General features: G+C 44.7%; 1 protein-coding gene across 1 annotated transcript in view; it reads right to left on the bottom strand.

Annotated features, from left to right (window-relative positions):
• LOC126474832 (arylsulfatase B-like) overlaps positions 1-18814 on the bottom strand; it is a 367147-nt gene that overhangs the window by 27837 nt on the left and 320496 nt on the right. The window contains exon 10 of the mRNA XM_050102309.1: positions 8440-8456. Within this exon, the coding sequence (XP_049958266.1) occupies positions 8440-8456 (17 nt within the window). The remainder of the gene's footprint in view (positions 1-8439; positions 8457-18814) is intronic.

The raw sequence follows: 18814 nt of genomic DNA, 5'->3' as shown, positions 1-18814 counted from the left end.
GATATGGTGTTTCGGCCACCTCTCCCAGCCACCATTGATGATTTGAAACGAGAAATAACAGCAGCTATCCAAACTGTTTCGCCTGATATGCTACAGAGAGTGTGGAATGAGTTGGAGTATCGGGTTGATATTGGTCGAGTGTCTGGAGGGGGCCATACTGAACATCTCTGAACTTGCTTTTGAGTGAAAAAAAACCTTTTTAAATACTCTTTGTAATGATGTAGAACAGAAGGTTATATTATGTTTCTTTCATTAAATACACATTTTTAAAGTTGTGGTATTCTTTTTCAATCACTCTGTATCTCTTCTGTTACCCATGGTTTCTTCGCAGCTACCTTCTTTGTACCTATGTTTCTTTTCCCAACTTCTGTGATGACCCTTTTTAGAGATGTCCATTCCTCGTCAACTGTGCTGCCTCTGCGCTATTCCTTATTGCTGTATCTATAGCGTTAGAGAACTTCAAACGTATCTCGTCATTTCTTAGTACTCCCGTATCCCACTTCTTTGCGTATTTATTCTTCCTGACTAATGTCTTGAACTTCAGCCTACTCTTCATCACTACTATATTGTGATCTGAGTCTATATCTGCTCCTGGGTGCGCCTTACAATCCAGTATCTGATTTCGGAATCTCTGTCTGACCATGATGTAATCTAATTGAAATCTTCCCGTATCTCCCGGCCTTTTCCAAGTATACCTCCTCCTCTTGTGATTCTTGAACAAGGTATTCGCTATTACTAGCTGAAACTTGTTACAGAACTCAATTAGTCTTTCTCCTCTTTCATTCCTTGTCCCAAGCCCATATTCTCCTGTAACCTTTTCTTCTACTCCTTCCCCTACAACTGCATTCCAGTCGCCCATGACTATTAGATTTTCGTCCCCCTTTACATACTACATTACTCTTTCAATATCCTCATACACTTTCTCTATCTGTTCATCTTCAGCTTGCGATGTCGGCACGTATACCTGAACTATCGTTGTCGGTGTTGGTCTGCTGTCGATTCTGATTAGAACAACCCGGTCACTGAACTGTTCACAGTAACACTCCCTCTCCCCTACCTTCCTATTCATAACGAATCCTACACCTGTTATACCATTTTCTGCTGCTGCCGATATAACCCGATACTCATTTGACCAGAAATCCTTGTCTTCCTTCCACTTCACTTCACTGACCCCTACTATATCTAGATTGAACCTTTGCATTTCCCTTTTCAGATTTTTTAGTTTCCCTACCACGTTCAAGCTTCTGACATTCCACGCCCCGACTCATAGAACGTTATCCTTTCGTTGATTTTTCAATCTATTTCTCATGGTAACCTCCCCCTTGGCAGTCCCCTCCCGGAGATCCGAATGGGGGACTATTCCGGAGTCTTTTGCCAATGGAGAGATCATCATGACACTTCTTCAATTACAGGCCACATGTCCTGTGGATACACGTTACGTGTCTTTAATGCAGTGGTTTCCATTGCCTTCTGCCTCCTCATGTCGTTGATCATTGCTGATTCTTCCGCCTTTAGGGGCAATTTCCCACCCCTAGGCAAGAGAGTGCCCTGAACCTCTATCGGCTCCTCCGCCCTCTTTGACAAGGCCGTTGGCAGAATGAGGCTGACTTCTTATGCCGGAAGTCTTCGGCCGCCAATGCTGATTATTTATCAAAATTTAGGCAGTGGCGGGGATCGAAACCAGGACCGAAGACGTTTTGATTATGAATCAAAGACGCTACCCCTAGACCACGGATCACGACCTTTCTAAATATACTGAGTGAAATATGATTGTCTAAAAGTCTCCATGTGAATCATAATTTCCTGCATCTTATCTTCATGATCCTTACGGAAATTATACGTTGGCGGCTGTAGAATCGTTCTGCAATCGGCCTGAAATTCCGTGTCTCCAAATCTGCGTAATAGTGCCTTCCGGAAAGAGTCTTCCCACCCATATGCGTTCACGGAGCATCCCCTTAATACTTGCGTACCGAAAGATCTCATTTTTTTTTCTTTTTTTTTTCACAAGTCCTCTGACTGATTTGAAACAGCACTCCATAAATTTATCTCCTGTGCCAACCCTTCCTTGAAATCAACATACTCAACTATTTCCTGGATGTACTCCCTTCTCTGTCTTTTCTATGGTATCTACACTCCTGGAAATGGAAAAAAGAACACATTGACACCGGTGTGTCAGACCCACCATACTTGCTCCGGACACTGCGAGAGGGCTGTACAAGCAATGATCACACGCACGGCACAGCGGACACACCAGGAACCGCGGTGTTGGCCGTCGAATGGCGCTAGCTGCGCAGCATTTCTGCACCGCCGTCGTCAGTGTCAGCCAGTTTGCCGTGGCATACGGAGCTCCATCGCAGTCTTTAACACTGGTAGCATGCCACGACAGCGTGGACGTGAACCGTATGTGCAGTTGACGGACTTTGAGCGAGGGCGTATAGTGGGCATGCGGGAGGCCGGGTGGACGTACCGCCGAATTGCTCAACACGTGGGGCGTGAGGTCTCCACAGTACATCGATGTTGTCGCCAGTGGTCGGCGGAAGGTGCACGTGCCCGTCGACCTGGGACCGGACCGCAGCGACGCACGGATGCACGCCAAGACCTTAGGATCCTACGCAGTGCCGTAGGGGACCGCACCGCCACTTCCCAGCAAATTAGGGACACTGTTGCTCCTGGGGTATCGGCGAGGACCACTCGCAACCGTCTCCATGAAGCTGGGCTACAGTCCCGCACACCGTTAGGCCGTCTTCCGCTCACGCCCCAACATCGTGCAGCCCGCCTCCAGTGGTGTCGCGACAGGCGTGAATGGAGGGACGAATGGAGACGTGTCGTCTTCAGCGATGAGAGTCGCTTCTGCCTTGGTGCCAATGATGGTCGTATGCGTGTTTGGCGCCGTGCAGGTGAGCGCCACAATCAGGAATGCATACGACCGAGGCACACAGGGCCAACACCCGGCATCATGGTGTGGGGAGCGATCTCCTACACTGGCTGTACACCACTGGTGATCGTCGAGGGGACACTGAATAGTGCACGGTACATCCAAACCGTCATCGAACCCATCGTTCTACCATTCCTAGACCGGCAAGGGAACTTGCTGTTCCAACAGGACAATGCACGTCCGCATGTATCCCGTGCCACCCAACGTGCTCTAGAAGGTGTAAGTCAACTACCCTGGCCAGCAAGATCTCCGGATCTGTCCCCCATTGAGCATGTTTGGGACTGGATGAAGCGTCGTCTCACGCGGTCTGCACGTCCAGCACGAACGCTGGTCCAACTGAGGCGCCAGGTGGAAATGGCATGGCAAGCCGTTCCACAGGACTACATCCAGCATCTCTACGATCGTCTCCATGGGAGAATAGCAGCCTGCACTGCTGCGAAAGGTGGATATACACTGTACTAGTGCCGACATTGTGCATGTTCTGTTACCTGTGTCTATGTGCCTGTGGTTCTGTCAGTGTGATCATGTGATGTATCTGACCACAGGAATATGTCAATAAAGTTTCCCCTTCCTGGGACAATGAATTCACGGTGTTCTTATTTCAATTTCCAGGAGTGTATTTTTCTCATCATAATGTCCCCTTTGTCATTCGCCTCACGGCGACCGAAATGGGGGGCGAGTCCGGAAAATGCTGCCAACGGTGAGATCATCATGACATTTTTAATTACAGGTCGCATTTCATATCGTGTCATGTCATGTCGTTACTCATTATTTGTCTTTAACTCCGTAACTACCATTGCCTTCGGCATCCTTATCCCATTGATCAATGCTGATCCTTCCTCGTACAGGTAACAAACCAAGGACCCCGCCTCTTAATTTGCACGACGTCTTCCATTAATCCCACCTGGCGGGATCCCAAACACTCGAACAGCGGTCAAGAACGGATCGTACTAGTGTTCCGTACGACGTCTCCTTCATAGATGAGCTCCAGTTTCCAAAATTTTCCCAATAAAACGAAGTTGACCATTCGCCTTCCCTGCTAGCAACCTGACGTCCTCATTCCATTTCATATCGCTTAGCTCTGGTACGTAATCGAAATGACTATGTGAAGCTGCATACTGCTAAAGCGATATTCAAAACTTACAAGACTGTTTTTGCTACGAATACGCATTAAATTCCTTTTCCTACATTTAGCGCAAGTTGCCATTCATCTCACCAACTAGACATTTTGTTTATGTGGTCTTGTATATTTCCACAGTCACTCAACGACGACATATTCCAGTACACTACAGCGTCATCAACAAACATCCATAAACTCTGCTCACGCCGTCCGTCAAGTCATACAGCTATAAAGAGAGTAAGTGGTCCTATCACACTTCCCTGGGGCACATCTGACCACACCCTTGTCTCTGATAAACACTCTCCTTCGCATCGTACGAGTTGAGTTCTATTACTTAAAAAGTCTTCAAGTAACTCAAATATCTGGGAACCTAAACCGTGTTCTTCGACCTTCGTCAACAACAGCAGTGGGGTACCGTGTCAGCTACGTTCTGGAAAACTAGGAATATGCAATCTGCTGTCGCCCTCCATCCACGTTTTGTAGGATATCACATGAGAGGAAGGCGAGCTGAATTCCGCATGAGCGATGCTTTCTAAATCCGGACTGTGGAATGAAGCTTTTGTGTCTCAAGGAAATGACATCACGGAGATTCTGGTCACGCATCTCTGCTTCTTGGCCGATCAGGAATCATTCTACTGGGAAAACCGCCTCGTCGCGTTTCTAAAAATGCCTGACACGCAATGATTCCTTCTTCTGAGGAATGAGGAAGAAGTCACTCGGTGCTATAAGAGCAGTACTAACGGAATGTTGACTGCACCCTGCTCATGTTGTGCTGACGCAGTGTCGTGTTGCAAAAACAGCCTCTTGGACAGCTTCCGCCTCTCTTCGTCTTGCAGCCGCCCGCATCGTCAGGAGTACGGTCCTGAGGCGGTTTGCTCCCTTCGAGTATCATCTGTCAGCACCACACTCTGGCAGCCCCAAACTCCACTGAGTATCACCGACTGTTTCCATGGTGGTGTGTCCACACGTTTTCACAGCTTGTTCGATGCTTCCTCTCGGGGTCACACCGTGCACCCAGCACTCTTCCATGATGATTAGGCGGATAAAGGAGTCATATGAATTGTCATGCAAAAGTTCCGCCTTATTTTTTGAATGGCGTGGGTGGCGATCTGTGTCGCGTTCCAAATGTCACGTAAGACGCTGAAAACTGACCCATAATTGATTTTCACTTTGTCCATTATCGCTTCCGTTGCGATACATCGTTCTTCGAGAGCGTAAAGTCTCCCCTTCCCACGACATTCACTGTTCGTCACAGTTGCTTGTCTTGCCACTGCCGTCTTCATGATTCACACTTCTTTGACCACGCTGGGAAAGTATGCACCACCTGACCACTGTGTCATGTTATGGCCCAAGATTGCTGTCCACTTCCAAAATGCGGCATACATGGGATGTAACAGGCATAAGTGCAATCTGAGTACCCGTCTTAGATTGTTTGCAGGTGATGCTGTTATTTACCGTCTTTTAAAATCATCAGATGATGAAAACGACTTGCAAAATGATTTAGATAAGATATCTGTATGCTACGAAACGTGGAAATTGACCCTGAATAAAGAAAAGTGTGAAGTTATTCACACGAGTACTAAAAGAAGTCAGCTAAATTTCGATTACGCGATAAGACACACAAATCTGAGGCCTGTAAATTCAACTAAATACTTTGCGATCACAATTACAAATAACCTTAATTGGAAGGATCACATAGGTAATGTTGTGGGTAGAGCAAACCAAAGATATAGTGGCAGAACACCTACAAGGTGCAACAGGTCTACCAAACAGTCTGCTTACACCACGCTTGTCCGCCCTATTCTGGAGTATTGCTGTGCGGTGTGGGATCCGCATCAGGTGGGACTGGCGGATGACATCGAAAAAGTACAAAGAAGGGCAGCTCGTTTTGTATTATCGCGAAATAGGGGAGATAGTGTCACAGACATGATACGTGAATTGGAGTGGCAATCATTAAAGCAAAGGCGTTTTTCGTTGCGACGGGATCTTCTCATGAAATTTCAATCACCAGTTTTCTCCTCCGATTGCGAAAACATTCTGTTGGCACCCACCTACACAGGGAAAAATGATCATCACTATGAAATAAGAGAAATCAGAGCTCGCACAGAAAAATTGAAGTGCTCGTTTCTCCCGCGTGCCGTTGGAGAGTGGAAGGGTAGAGAGACAGCATGAAGGTGGTTCATTGATCCCTCTGCCAGGCACTTTATTGTGAATAGCAGAGTAATCACGTAGATGTAGATGTATTTCTGTTGGTGACTGATGACGGGTACTAAACAACGTTGCAGCAGTATCTGCGTCATTTGCAAAGTAACATTAGGTTGGTGCATATGTTCGTGTTTTGCATGTTGGTATTCCGAATGCTACGGATGTACTAACAGATTGTCATTATTTATTTATAATTAACTGTAACCATTTGAGTTTAGACACCGTCAATTTGTTGTTTTGAGACAGTGACCAGTGCTGTGGACGCTAGAACAAGGTATACCAAGTGGAGAAATGGTAACATTTCCGACATATTTTTCTCTTTGAGTTCAATAAAGGGGTGACAGCAGCGAATGCAGCCAGAAACATTTGCTCTGTCTATGGAGATAATGGCATTGGACGGATCACAGCAAGAAAACGGTTTTCTCGGGTTGCGCAGGATCGTTTTGACATTAGTGACTCTCCACATAAAGGAGGACCTTTAGGGTTTCATGAAAATCGTTTAAACGCGTGAATACACGATGATCACTGAGGGTGCTGATGCAGTGTTTAGCACACTGGACTCGCATTCGGGAAAACGGCGGTACAAACCCACGTCCGGCCGTCCTGATTTAGGTTTTCCGTGATTTCCGTAAGTCGCTTCAGGAAAATGCCGAGATGGTTTCTTTGAAATGGCACGAGCGACTGCCTTCCCCATCCTTCCCCAAACCGATGGGACCGATGACCTCGCTGTTTCGTCCCCTCCCGCAAATCAACCAACCAACGATCCAACCAAACCACAACGATCTACGTCAGAGTTTTTGAAAACTGGCGAATGTGATGAACTGTGTTCGTTCCAGCATTGTGCGACATATGCATGCAATGGGGAACGTTAAAAAATCAGATGTATGGATACCGCATTTTCTAAGCCATAATCACAAAAATCAGAGGGTCATATGTGCATCTCGGCTTACTCATCATCACGTACCTCGTGAGCAACACCGACCATTCCTATCCTGCGTCGTTACTGGTGACGACAAACAGTGTCTTTATGCTCACATAAGGCAAAGAAAGGAAAGGTTAAGCCCAAACGAAGCAGCAACTCCCTGTAAACAGACGTCCGCAATCCAAAAATGGTAATGTTATCCATCTGGTTGAACAGCATCTACATCTAAATCTAAACCATAACCCGCAAACCACCTAATAGTGTTGGCGGAGGGTACATTTTCTACCATTAACTGAGCCCTCCAACCCTATTCCACTCGCGAATAGCACGTGGAAAGAATGATTGTCGGTAAGCCTGCGTACTGGCTCTAATTTCTCGAATTTTCTCCTCATGGTCATTACGCGAGACGTATGCAGGGGAAGTAATATGTTGTTCGACTCTTCCCGGAAAGTCCTATCTCGAAATTTCAATAATAAATATCTCCGTGATGCACAACGCCTCTCTTATAACGTCTACCAACGGAGTTTGTTGAGCTCCTCCGTAACGCTTTCGTGCCCACTAAACGATCCCGTGACGAAACGTGCCGCTTTTCTTAGGATCTTCTCTATGTCTTCTCTCACTCCTATCTGGTAGGGATCCCAGATAGATGAACAATACTCAAGAATCGGTTGAACAATCGCCTTATAAGCTACTTCCTTCGTGGAAGAGTTACATTTCCTTAAGATTCTTCCTAAGAATCGGAGTCTGAAATCTGATCTTCCATTATTTGTTTCATGTGACCTTTTCACTTATGGTCGCTCTGGTTGATTAGTCCAAGAAATTTTACGGTAGGCACTGTCTCCAGAGGTTTTTCATCAATAGTGTAGCTATACAGTACTGGATTTCTTTCCCGATGTATGCGCAATATGTTACATTTACTTACGTTCAGGATCAACTACCAGAGCCTGCACCATTCATTAATCCTCTGGAGGTCATACTGCAGATCGTTTCTATCTTCTGGCGTTGTCACTTTGTTATGGACAACCACATCATCTGGGAACAGCCTTAGAGAGCATCCTACGTTTTCTACTACGTCAGTTACCGAAAATCTGTCGATGTTGTTCCATTAAGAGCGACGTGTCGAGTTCTGTCTGCAAGGAATCGAGTCCTAAATCTGTTCCGATATTCGATATGCTCGGCATTGCGGGACGGAGTCAAATACCTTCCTGAAGTCGAGGAACACAGAGTCGCTCCTCGTGGAGAAACAGAGCGAGCTGAGTTCCGCAGGGTCTCTGCTTCCGGAGTCCATGTTGATTTTTATAGATTTTCTTTCTCCAAGAACGTCGCAATTCTTGAGCATTGCACGTGTTCCATAATTCTACAACAAATTCAAGTCAACGAAATAGGTCTATAATTGTGTGCATCTGTCCAACGGATCTTATGAAAAACAGAGTTGACCCGCGCTTTCGACCAGTCGCTAGAAACCTTTCGTTGCTCAAGCGACCTACGCTAAATTACTGCTAGAAGGGGAGCAAGTTCTTTCACATACCCTTCGTAGAATCTTACAGGTACCTCATCTGGTCCTGACTTCTTTCCACTACTAAGTGATTATAGTTGCTTTACTATTCCGCGATCGGTTTTCTCAATGTCTGTCATTTCTGCGTTCGTACGAGGACTGAAAGGTGGGACCTTGTTACAATCTTCTGCGATGACACAATTTCGGAGTACCGAATTCAGTATTTCGGCCTTCTGTTTGTTATCTTCCGTTTCGGTACCAGTATGGTCACTCGAATGAATGAATGATTTCTTAGGGTTTTCAATCAGATCGGTTGACAAAGTTTTACTTTCAAAGTCACTGAGCGCTTCTCTCATAGCTTTCCTTACGCTTATTTCCACTTCTTTCAGCTTTTGTTTCTCAGCTATGATTCTGCTTCTCTTGAATCTGTGATGAATTTGTCTTTGATTACTTACCAGATTTCTAAAACAGCTATTAAACCGTGGTGGGTCTTTCCCTACCCTCAACAGCTTGCTCGGAACAGATTTGTCTCGGGCACATTCCGTCGTTCCTTTGAATTTTTTCAATTTGTTTTCCACATTTTCCTTCTGGTTTCAACCAAATTTCTGTTCCTAACACGGCTGTGTACTACGCTTTGCTTTCCCGAGGTCTAACCATCACTGCAGACATTTATTGCCAACAAGTGAGACGTTTCGCAAACGCAATCCAATAACAATGACCAGGAAGTGATGCTAGTCCACGATAACGCCACCAACCTGACCAACCTGTCCCCCCCCCCCTCCAAAAAAAATCCCCGATTTCTGCTATAGTGATAAAAAACGCTATACAAGGGCTGGGTTGGGAAGCCATTCCGCAGCCACCTTATTCATCTGATCTTGCACCCTCTGATTTTCACCTTATCCGCTCTCTATCGAAAAACCTTCCAAGAACCCCATTCCGGATGAAAATGTGCTCTGGATATCGCTCAACGGGTCGTTTGCCTCAAGATCATTCTATTTCTGCAGCAGCGAAATCGAAAAGTTACCCCGCATCGCCAGGAAATATATTATTGATGACTAAAGTCTCTCTTATGTATATCTGTTGTGTTTATTGAAGTTACGGGAAAACACTACGAACTTACGAACCAGCCCAATAATTTTGTCTTCGTACATCAATAATTAAAACGGACGACTTGGGACGTCAGCTGGTGTAATATACCGGGTGATCAAAAAGTCGTTATAAATTTGAAAACTGAATAAACCACGGAATAATCTAGATAGAGAGGTACAAATTGACACACATGCTTTGAATGACATGAGGTTTTATTAGAACTAAAAAAATACAAAAGTTCAAAAAATTTCCGACAGATGGCGCTTCATCTGTTCAGAATAGCAATAATTAGCATAGCAAAGTAAGACAAAGCAAAGATGATGATATTTACAGGAAATGCTCAATATGTCCACCATCATTCCTCAACAATAGCTGTAGTCGAGGAATAATGTTGTGAACAGCAGTGTAAAGCATGTATGTAGTTATGGTGAGGCATTGGCGTCGGATGTTGTCTTTCAGCATCCCTAGAGATGTCGGTCGATCACGATACACTTGCGACTTTAGGTAGCCCCAAAGCCAATAATCGCACGGACAGAGGTCTGGGGACCTGGGAGGCCAAGCATGACGAAAGTGGCGGCTGAGCACACGATCATCACCAGACGAAGCGCGCTAGAGATCTTTCATGCGTCTAGTGATATGGGGTGGTTCTAATAAAACCCCACATCATTCCAAGTACGTGTGTCAATTTTTACCTCTATCTACATTATTCCGTGGTTGATTAAGGTTTCAGATTTATAGTGACTTTTTGATCACCCGGTACGTTAAAAAATGATGTAATTCCTCCAGCTGTATTAAGGTGTTGGTTTTGTTGGCAACTAGTTTCGATGTTGTTACAACATCTTCAGGCACATACTTGATAGTAACCGTATGTGTCTAACACTAGTAGTCAGTGGTGAGATAGGCGTGTTCCGTGCGCATGGAACACGCCTCTCACACCACTGACTACTAGTATTAGACACATACGGCTACTATCAACAAGTATGGGCCTCAAGATGTTGTAACAACATCGAAACTAGTTGCCAACAAAACCAACACCTTAATACAGCTGGAGGAATTACGTCATTTTAACAAAAATTTTGTGGTGGTGGTTAAGTTCCTATGGGACCAAACTGTTGAGGTCATCGGTCCCTAGGCTTTCACAGTACTTAATCTAACTTAAACTACCTTACGCTAAGGACAACACACACACACCCATGCTGGAGGGAGGACTCGAAGCTCCGACGGGGGCAGCCGCGTGAACCGTGGCAAACCGCCCTAAACCAGGCGACTACCCCGCGCAGGAATCCAATAATTATAGCCATTACAAGTAATATGTTTTTAGTTGGATTATTACCTCGAAGAACAAGTGGCAAGAGCAAGCCATTAACGCTTATTTTTCTCTGGGTAGTAGCTAAGGTGTCAAAGTGTGACAAGTGGACGCAAAACAGTCTATGCTAACAGGTATAGTCCACTTGATGGCACAATATAACCGTACAGAGAACATAATCCCGTAAATTTTGTGACATGTTTGTGGGAAGGCTGTTCCACGCAGAGAAAAAACAACCATCACAGTGAACTGTGTACATGTTAAGGTACCATGTATAAAAATAGCTACACTTGTAGTTGCAATGCTGTTTCCTAAAGTACAGAAAACGAATATCACACAATACTCTACTTTGTCAATGGGTATTTTGGCTCCTCTAACAGCGTACTATGGTGTTTGACTAAGGTTTTCATTGCACACCAATACATCAGATGATTATGACTGCATTTTTTTAAAGTGATAATTGATAGTTTATGAATGATCCTTGTATGGTGTTCGAAGCGCTTTAAAGGAATTTTTGAAGTTGTTTAGCCTCGCGATTTCGAGATTTTCTAGACTGTACAGAAAAAGCAAATTTTCATTACAAATGAAGCGTACAAGTTCAGTGACCTCTTGGCAACAGTCTGTAAGGCAAAGAGGCACTGAATGATCATTATTTAGAACGGATAGTATAGTGAGCAACTGCGTGTAACCTTCACAAAGAAACTCTTCATACAATGCTTCTCAAAGACCGTTTAATAAATAGGTCATGTTTTTGTCGATACAAATTTTAGTGCCGAGTATTTGACAATGTTCTGCTTCGATCCTAAGATGAAATACGTCATTCCCTACGTACACAAATGAAACCCTGGTGAAATCACTGAAAAACCATTATTGCCAGTAGAAAGGAGGATATAAAGCAAGGATGTCTGAAGAAAGACACTGGTTTAAAGTGAAAAAAGTCGGTCTGCCACAGATTTCTTGCCTCCCAATTTTTTTCAGTACCTCCTCTTTAGTTATATGATATTACCCACGTAAGGCCGGCCTGGGTGGACGAGCGGTCCTAGGTGCTACAGGCAGGAACCGCGCGACCGCTACGGTCGCAGGTTCGAATCTTGTCTCGGGCATGGATGTGTGTGATGTCCTTAGGTTGTTTAAGGTGACTGACGACCTCAGAAGTTAAGTCCCATAGTTCTCAGAGCCATTTGAATCATTACCCACGTAATCTTCAGAACGCCTCTGTAACACCACAATTCATAAGCTAAGTGGTTTATCGTCCATGGTTAATTTCCAAACATTACTACATCTCAGACAAAAACCCTCAGAAAAGACTGATAACAAATTTCTCTTCTTCACAAACTCTTTTCTAAACATTGCATCTATATTTTATATCCTCTGTACTACTTTGGCCAACATCAGTTATTTTGTTACACAAATAGCAAAGCTCATCCGGTACTTTAAGTGTCTCGTTTCCTAACCTAATTCCCTCAGAATCACTTGATTTACTTCGACCACATTACTTTATCTTTTTTTTTTGCGGTGAAAGGGGGGGGGGGGGGGGCTTTGTTAATGTTCATCTTCTATCTTCCTTTCTAGACATTCAACTGCTCTTCCAAGTCTCTAGCAGAACTACGTCATAGGCAAACCGCAATGTTCTTATTCTACCTGAACTTCAATTTCTACCACAAATTTTTATTTATTACCTGATCTGCTTCCTCCATGTATAGATTGAATAACATCAGGGATAGGTTACAATCCTATCTAACTCCCTTTTCGACCACTGCTTCCCCTTGGTGCCTCTAGACTCTTATAACTGCCGTTTGGTCTCTGTGCAAACTTTAAATAGCCTTTCGCTCCCTGCATGTTACGCCAATTATCTTCTAGATTCAAAGCGATTATTCCAGTCAACGTTATCAAAAGGTTTCTGTAAGTCTATGAATGCTATAAACGTGGTTTTTCCTTTTCTTAAGCTATCTTAGAAGATGTGGCGTCAGTATCACATGGCGTGTTGTAACCATTCTGTGTAATCTAAACTGATCTTCCCTGAGACTGGCTTCTACCAGTTTTCCCGTTCTTCTGTAAAGAATTCCTCTCATTGTTGTGCAATTGTTACCTTTTAAACTGATATTTCGAATCGGGCGCTAAAGGCTACACTGTTGAGCGCCCATAACACCATATCCATATCCTGATATTTCGATAGTATTCACACCCGTCAGCACCTGCTTTCTATGGAACTTGAATGATTATGTACATTTTTCTTGAAGTCTGAGGATAGCTCGCCTATCTCGTATATCTTGCACATGAGATATAATGCTTTTGTTATGGATGGCCCCTCCAAGGCCATCACTGGTTCTGACGGAATGTCTCCTAATCTCAGGGCCTTGTTTCAACTTAGGTCTTTCAGTGCTCTGTCAAATTCTTCTCACAGTATCATATTTGTCATCAGATCTTCATCTGCGTCATCTATTATATTTCGTCCAAGTTCATACCCTCTATATATTCCTTCCCTCTTTCAGGCTTCCCTTCTTTGCTTAGTACCGGTGTTGTATTTGAGCTCTTGATGTTCATGGAAAGCTGCTTGTCTTTTCTCCAAAGCTTTTAATTTCCCTGTAGGCAAGCTAGTAGGAATACGAGGGTTAATAAGGTAATCAAAAATGAATAATAACGAGCTAGTCAAATTAAAGTCTCAAACGTCTAGGGTTAGCAAAGAATTAAAATTTTAAGTGGCGCTGTACGAAAAAAAAAATAAATAAATAAATATTGAGGCTCTTGTGAATACATAGTGAGGATCCACAGACAGCCGACCACGTGATGCTGCGATACAGTGAGGTGAACTCCTGGAAACCCAGCGAGGATTGCACGACCGCGCAGATACAAAAATGATTCATAGCATAATTCATGATCAACTGTCAGCATAGCTGGCCAAGCGGTTCTAAACGCTGCAGTCTGGAACCGCGCGACCGCTTCGAATCCTGCCTCGGGCATGGATGTGGGTGATGTCCTTAGGTTAGTTAGGTTTAAGTAGTTCTAAGTTCTAGGGGACTGATGACCTCCCATAGTGCTCAGAGCCATTAGAAATGTCAGCATAGATTTTATACGCGATGAGATGCGTTTCCGAAAAGGAGTTTTTATTTATTTATTTATTTTTTTTTTAACTCAGCTGAGTCTGCTTTCCGCCAAATCCTCGGAAGGCACGATGTAGCAGATTGACGTTGCATTCATTATATTTTCTTGTTGCCACAAGTATTTTTTCTTCGAATATCTCTATGTCAAGTAGCACCCATCGAGTTGTTAGAAGGAAAGTGAGTACAGATTGAGTGAAAGAGCAATTGTAAGACATTCAGGATTCACCAGTATTGGGACTGATGGCCCTTGTAGTCTGGTCCCTTCAATCCCACACACCAAACAACCAACCATCGGCATCATTTTCTTTGGGCCTTTGTCCCACTTCTACGCGGGGTTGGCCGTGTTACTGTGGATGTGGCAATATTGGTGGCAGGGGGATGGTCGGATGCCCTTCCTGTCGCCATCCCTTATCCCCTGGGACGAAATAACGCGGGGTTGGCCGTTTTACTGTGGATGTGTCAATGTTGGTGGCAGGGGGTTGGTCAGATGGCCTTCCTGTCGCCATCCCTTATCCCCTGGGACGGAATAACGCGGGGTTGGCCGTGTTACTGTGGATGTGGCAATGTTGGTGGCAGGGGGTTGGTCGGATGCCCTTCCTGTCGCCATCCCTTATCCCCTGGGAGGGAAAAGCGCGGGGTTGGCCGTGTTACTGTGGATGTGTCAATGTTGGTGGCAGGGGGTTGGTCGGATGCCCCTCCTGTCGCCATCCCTTATCCCCAGGGACGGAATTAGTGTACGACAGCTGTCTATGTCTAGTGTAAACTGTGAAATAGTGCGAACATTTTCAAATGGCTGCGAGTTGTGTAATTGAGGCTTGACGTGGGGACCACCCCAGTATTCACCTAGTGGATGTGGAAAACCGCCTAAAACCCACATCCAGGCTGGCCGGCACAACGGTCTTCGTGGCTAATCCGCCTGGCGGATTCGATCTGGTGCCGGCGCGCCTACTTGAGTCCAGGAAGCAACGCTTTAGCGCTCTCGGCTAACCTGGCGGGTGTAAGACACTCAGGATTAAAATTTCAATTCTGTATTAATGCAAGTAGTTTGTTAAATTTATTTGACTGCTCGTTAATATTCCCTATTTACTACCTTATTAACCAACGTATTCATGCCAGCTTCGATACGGAAATAGCTTCAAACCTGATGAACGCGTTCGGGAATCGAAGTTCTCTCCTGGATAGTCAGCTGACTTGTACGCTACACGAGCGGCATTCTCTTTGGACTGTGTTTAACATACGGGTCTACATAAACAGCAGTCGTAACAGTTTCTTTCCTCCACTTCTAGGAAAATAAGCGTTTGCAAACCCCACATATGACGATCAAAAAATGCTCAGCTTTCAATCATCTATCAGTCCCGTCAATCCTGAATCGCTTGCGCTTCGTGACCGGAGGGGTATTGACCCAAAGCATTTTAGGGTCTTTCATTTTAGTTATTTAGCTGCTGTGGACATGTATACACTTCCTGCTACGCTGTTCCCCAGGTGTTGTGGACGTGTATACGTGCGCCGCTTGGATTTTCGTGTAGTGCCATGGAAGCCTGAATTCGTCCTGAGCTGCCGACCTCTCACTGCTGCGAACAAGTAACTTCCATATTTTGATGAACAAAATATTTCGAGCATTTCTCATGTAATATATGTGCTTCATTGCGTGTTATCAATTACAGAAAACCTTGTTTTGATACCTTGAAACGTTTATGAGATATGACGATTGTTATAACCATATGGTTCGCGATACGCATGGAAGTAAATTGGCGCGTCCCGGGCACCTGTCGGTCGGATGTAAAACACAATAAAGTTAGTGAAAAACAGTCTGGATCGCAGTGGTCATTTTAGTTAAAATGGCCTATTTCGGCCTAGTCTCTGGCCATCTTCAGAACAGCGCCATCAGCTGAAGGTGACGATGACCAGAACAGTCAGTAGACCTTAGTCGCTGAAATGCAGGTCTACTCACTGTTCTGGTCATCGTTACCTCCAGATGATGGTGCTATTCTGAAGATGGCCTAAAACTAGGCCGAAACCTGGCATTTTAACTAAAATCACCATAGCGACGTAGACCATTTTTGCTAATTTTATGTAGCTTACAACATTTCTCGTCTCCGAAAATAGTACGAAAAATTTTGAAAAAAAAAAATCCAGTAACTTGAGAACGAAATGAGATACCATTCTGATCTCAATTTCAAATAAAACTTAGGTATCTCATTTATATTTCGTACATTGTAAGCGTAACTAAAATCAACCTTGCGTACATTCTATGCGATTTCTCTTTGTGATCTCTTTACTTAATTTGATGCCGCGTTATAACTATGGTATACAACGAGAAGAAATTCGGTGCTTCATCAAGGAAAGATATCAGGCTGTAAGATTTTAGAAAATCAATTTTTTTCACCAAACAGTTTTCTTAAAAACGATTGATAAGTACTTCATAGCAGCCAGCAAGTCCACATGGACACAACTGAACGTTTCTCAGCCAACTGTCCGTCAGATAGAAAACCCAATAACTAGTGAACGAAATGAGATATCGTTCTGATCCCAATTTTAAACAAAATTGCAGTATCTTTTCTACATTTCATTCATTCCAACGTGTCAGCTAAAATCAACCATACACAAAGTTTTCACAATTCTTTTTTACCTCTGTAAACTCTTTAAAATTTCGTGCAATGTTTTACTTAACCCGATGCAGCCCAATAAATATGACGGGTAACGAAAAGAAATTCAGATCTTTATGGAGTGAAGACGTCTGACTGTAAGACTGACAAAAAACAAATTTTTCACGTGATAGTATGAGCCGAGTAAAATGACGGTGCCTGAGGCCTTCGTCTCCTGCGTGATTCTTTATCTGTTCTGATAACGCTAAAAAATTATAGGGTCTGTTCGAAAGAAAACTCTATTGTACAGATGGTTATCGAAGTGTAGGGAACGATGCTTGAAGAAGGCCATTCCGTTTACTTCGCTACTCTGTGGGATCTCTAACAACGAAGCACCTCTGACGGATTACCTACATATCCTACACTGAGCCAAAGACACACTGAAACGCTAAAAAAAATTGGTGTAGGTATGAGTATTCAAACACAGAGATATGTAAACAGGCAGAACAAGGCGCTGTGGTCGGAAACGCCTATATAAGGCAGGTGTCTGGCACAGTTGTTAGATCAGTTACTGCTGCTACAATGGCAGATTATCAAGATTTAAGTGGGTTTGAATATCGTGCTTTAGTCGGCGCACGAGCGATGGGACACAGCATTTCCGAGGTAGCGATGAAGTGGGGATGCCGGACAGTGTGGCCAAGTGGTTCAAGGCGCTTCAGTCCGGGACCGCGCTGCTGCTACGGTCGCAGGTTCGAATCCTGCCTCGGACATGGATGTGTGTGATGTCCTTCGGTTAGTTACGTTCAAGTAGTTTTAAGTCTAGGGGACTGATGACCTCAGATGTTAAGTCCCATAGCGATTAGAGCTATTTGAACCATTTGAAGTGGGGATTTTAATGTATGACCATTTCACGAGTGGACCGTGAATATCAGGAATCCGGTAAAACATCAAATCTCCGACATCGCTGCTGTCGGAAAAAGATACTGCAAGAACGCGACAAACGACGGCTGAAGGAATCGTTCAACGTGACAGAACTGCAGCCTTTCCTCAAACTGCTGCAGATTTCAATGCTGTGACCTCAACAAGTGTCAGCTTGCGAACCATTCAACGAAACATCATCGATATGGGCTTTCGGGGTCATACGCCCACTCGTCTACCCTTGATGACTGCACTACACAAAGCTTTATGCCTCACCTGGGCGCGGCAACAATGACATTGGACTGTTCAAGCTGGTGGAGGCTCTGTAATGGTGTGAAGCGTGTACAGTTGGAGTGATGTGGGACCCCTGATACGTCTAGATACGACTATGATAGATGACACGTGCGTAAGCGTGCTGTATTATCATGTCCATTGTGCATGCCGACGGACTTGGGCAATTCCAGCAGGACAATGCGCCACCCCAAACAACTAGAATTGCTTCAGAGTGGCTCCAGAAACACTCTTCTGAGTTTAAACATTTCCGCTGGCCAGCAAACTACCAAGACATGAACACTATTGAGCATGTCTGGGATGCCTTGCCACTTGCAGTTCAGAAGAGATCTCCAGCCCCTCGTGATCTCACGGATTTATGGGCAGCCCTGCAGGATTCATCGTGTCAGTTCCCTCCAGCACAACTACAGAGAGTAGAGCCCATGCCACATCGTCTTGCGGCTCTTCTGCGTGCTCGCAGGAACCCTACATGATATTATACAGGTGTACGAGTTGCTTTGGCTGTTCTGTGTTGAAGGTTGGCTACGGAGAAAGGAGGAAACAAAAAGACACAAAGGCGAGGACAATAACTCATTCGCCGTTCCCCCATTCCATGAACTCCCAACAGCATTCAGCGTTAAGGCACCTCGCCTAATAGCCAGACTCATCTTCAATCTCGGTTGTTTCCGTAAAGGTCTTAATAGACTGCACATTGTAGGGACTAATTTCTATTGTTGCAGAGAAGGAGAGGCAACGGCCTTTCCGCAGTGGTTACACCGGTTCCCGCGAGATCCCCTCCTATCTGCATCCTCCGCTGAGGATGACACGGCGGTCGGATGGACCCGATGGGCCACTTGTGGCCTGTAGA

Source organism: Schistocerca serialis, chromosome 4 (assembly GCF_023864345.2).
Source record: "Schistocerca serialis cubense isolate TAMUIC-IGC-003099 chromosome 4, iqSchSeri2.2, whole genome shotgun sequence".
Lineage (NCBI taxonomy): Eukaryota > Metazoa > Arthropoda > Insecta > Orthoptera > Acrididae > Schistocerca > Schistocerca serialis.
The sequence above is the reverse complement of the archived record's forward strand: the minus strand, read 5'-3'. Positions and strand labels throughout refer to the sequence as shown.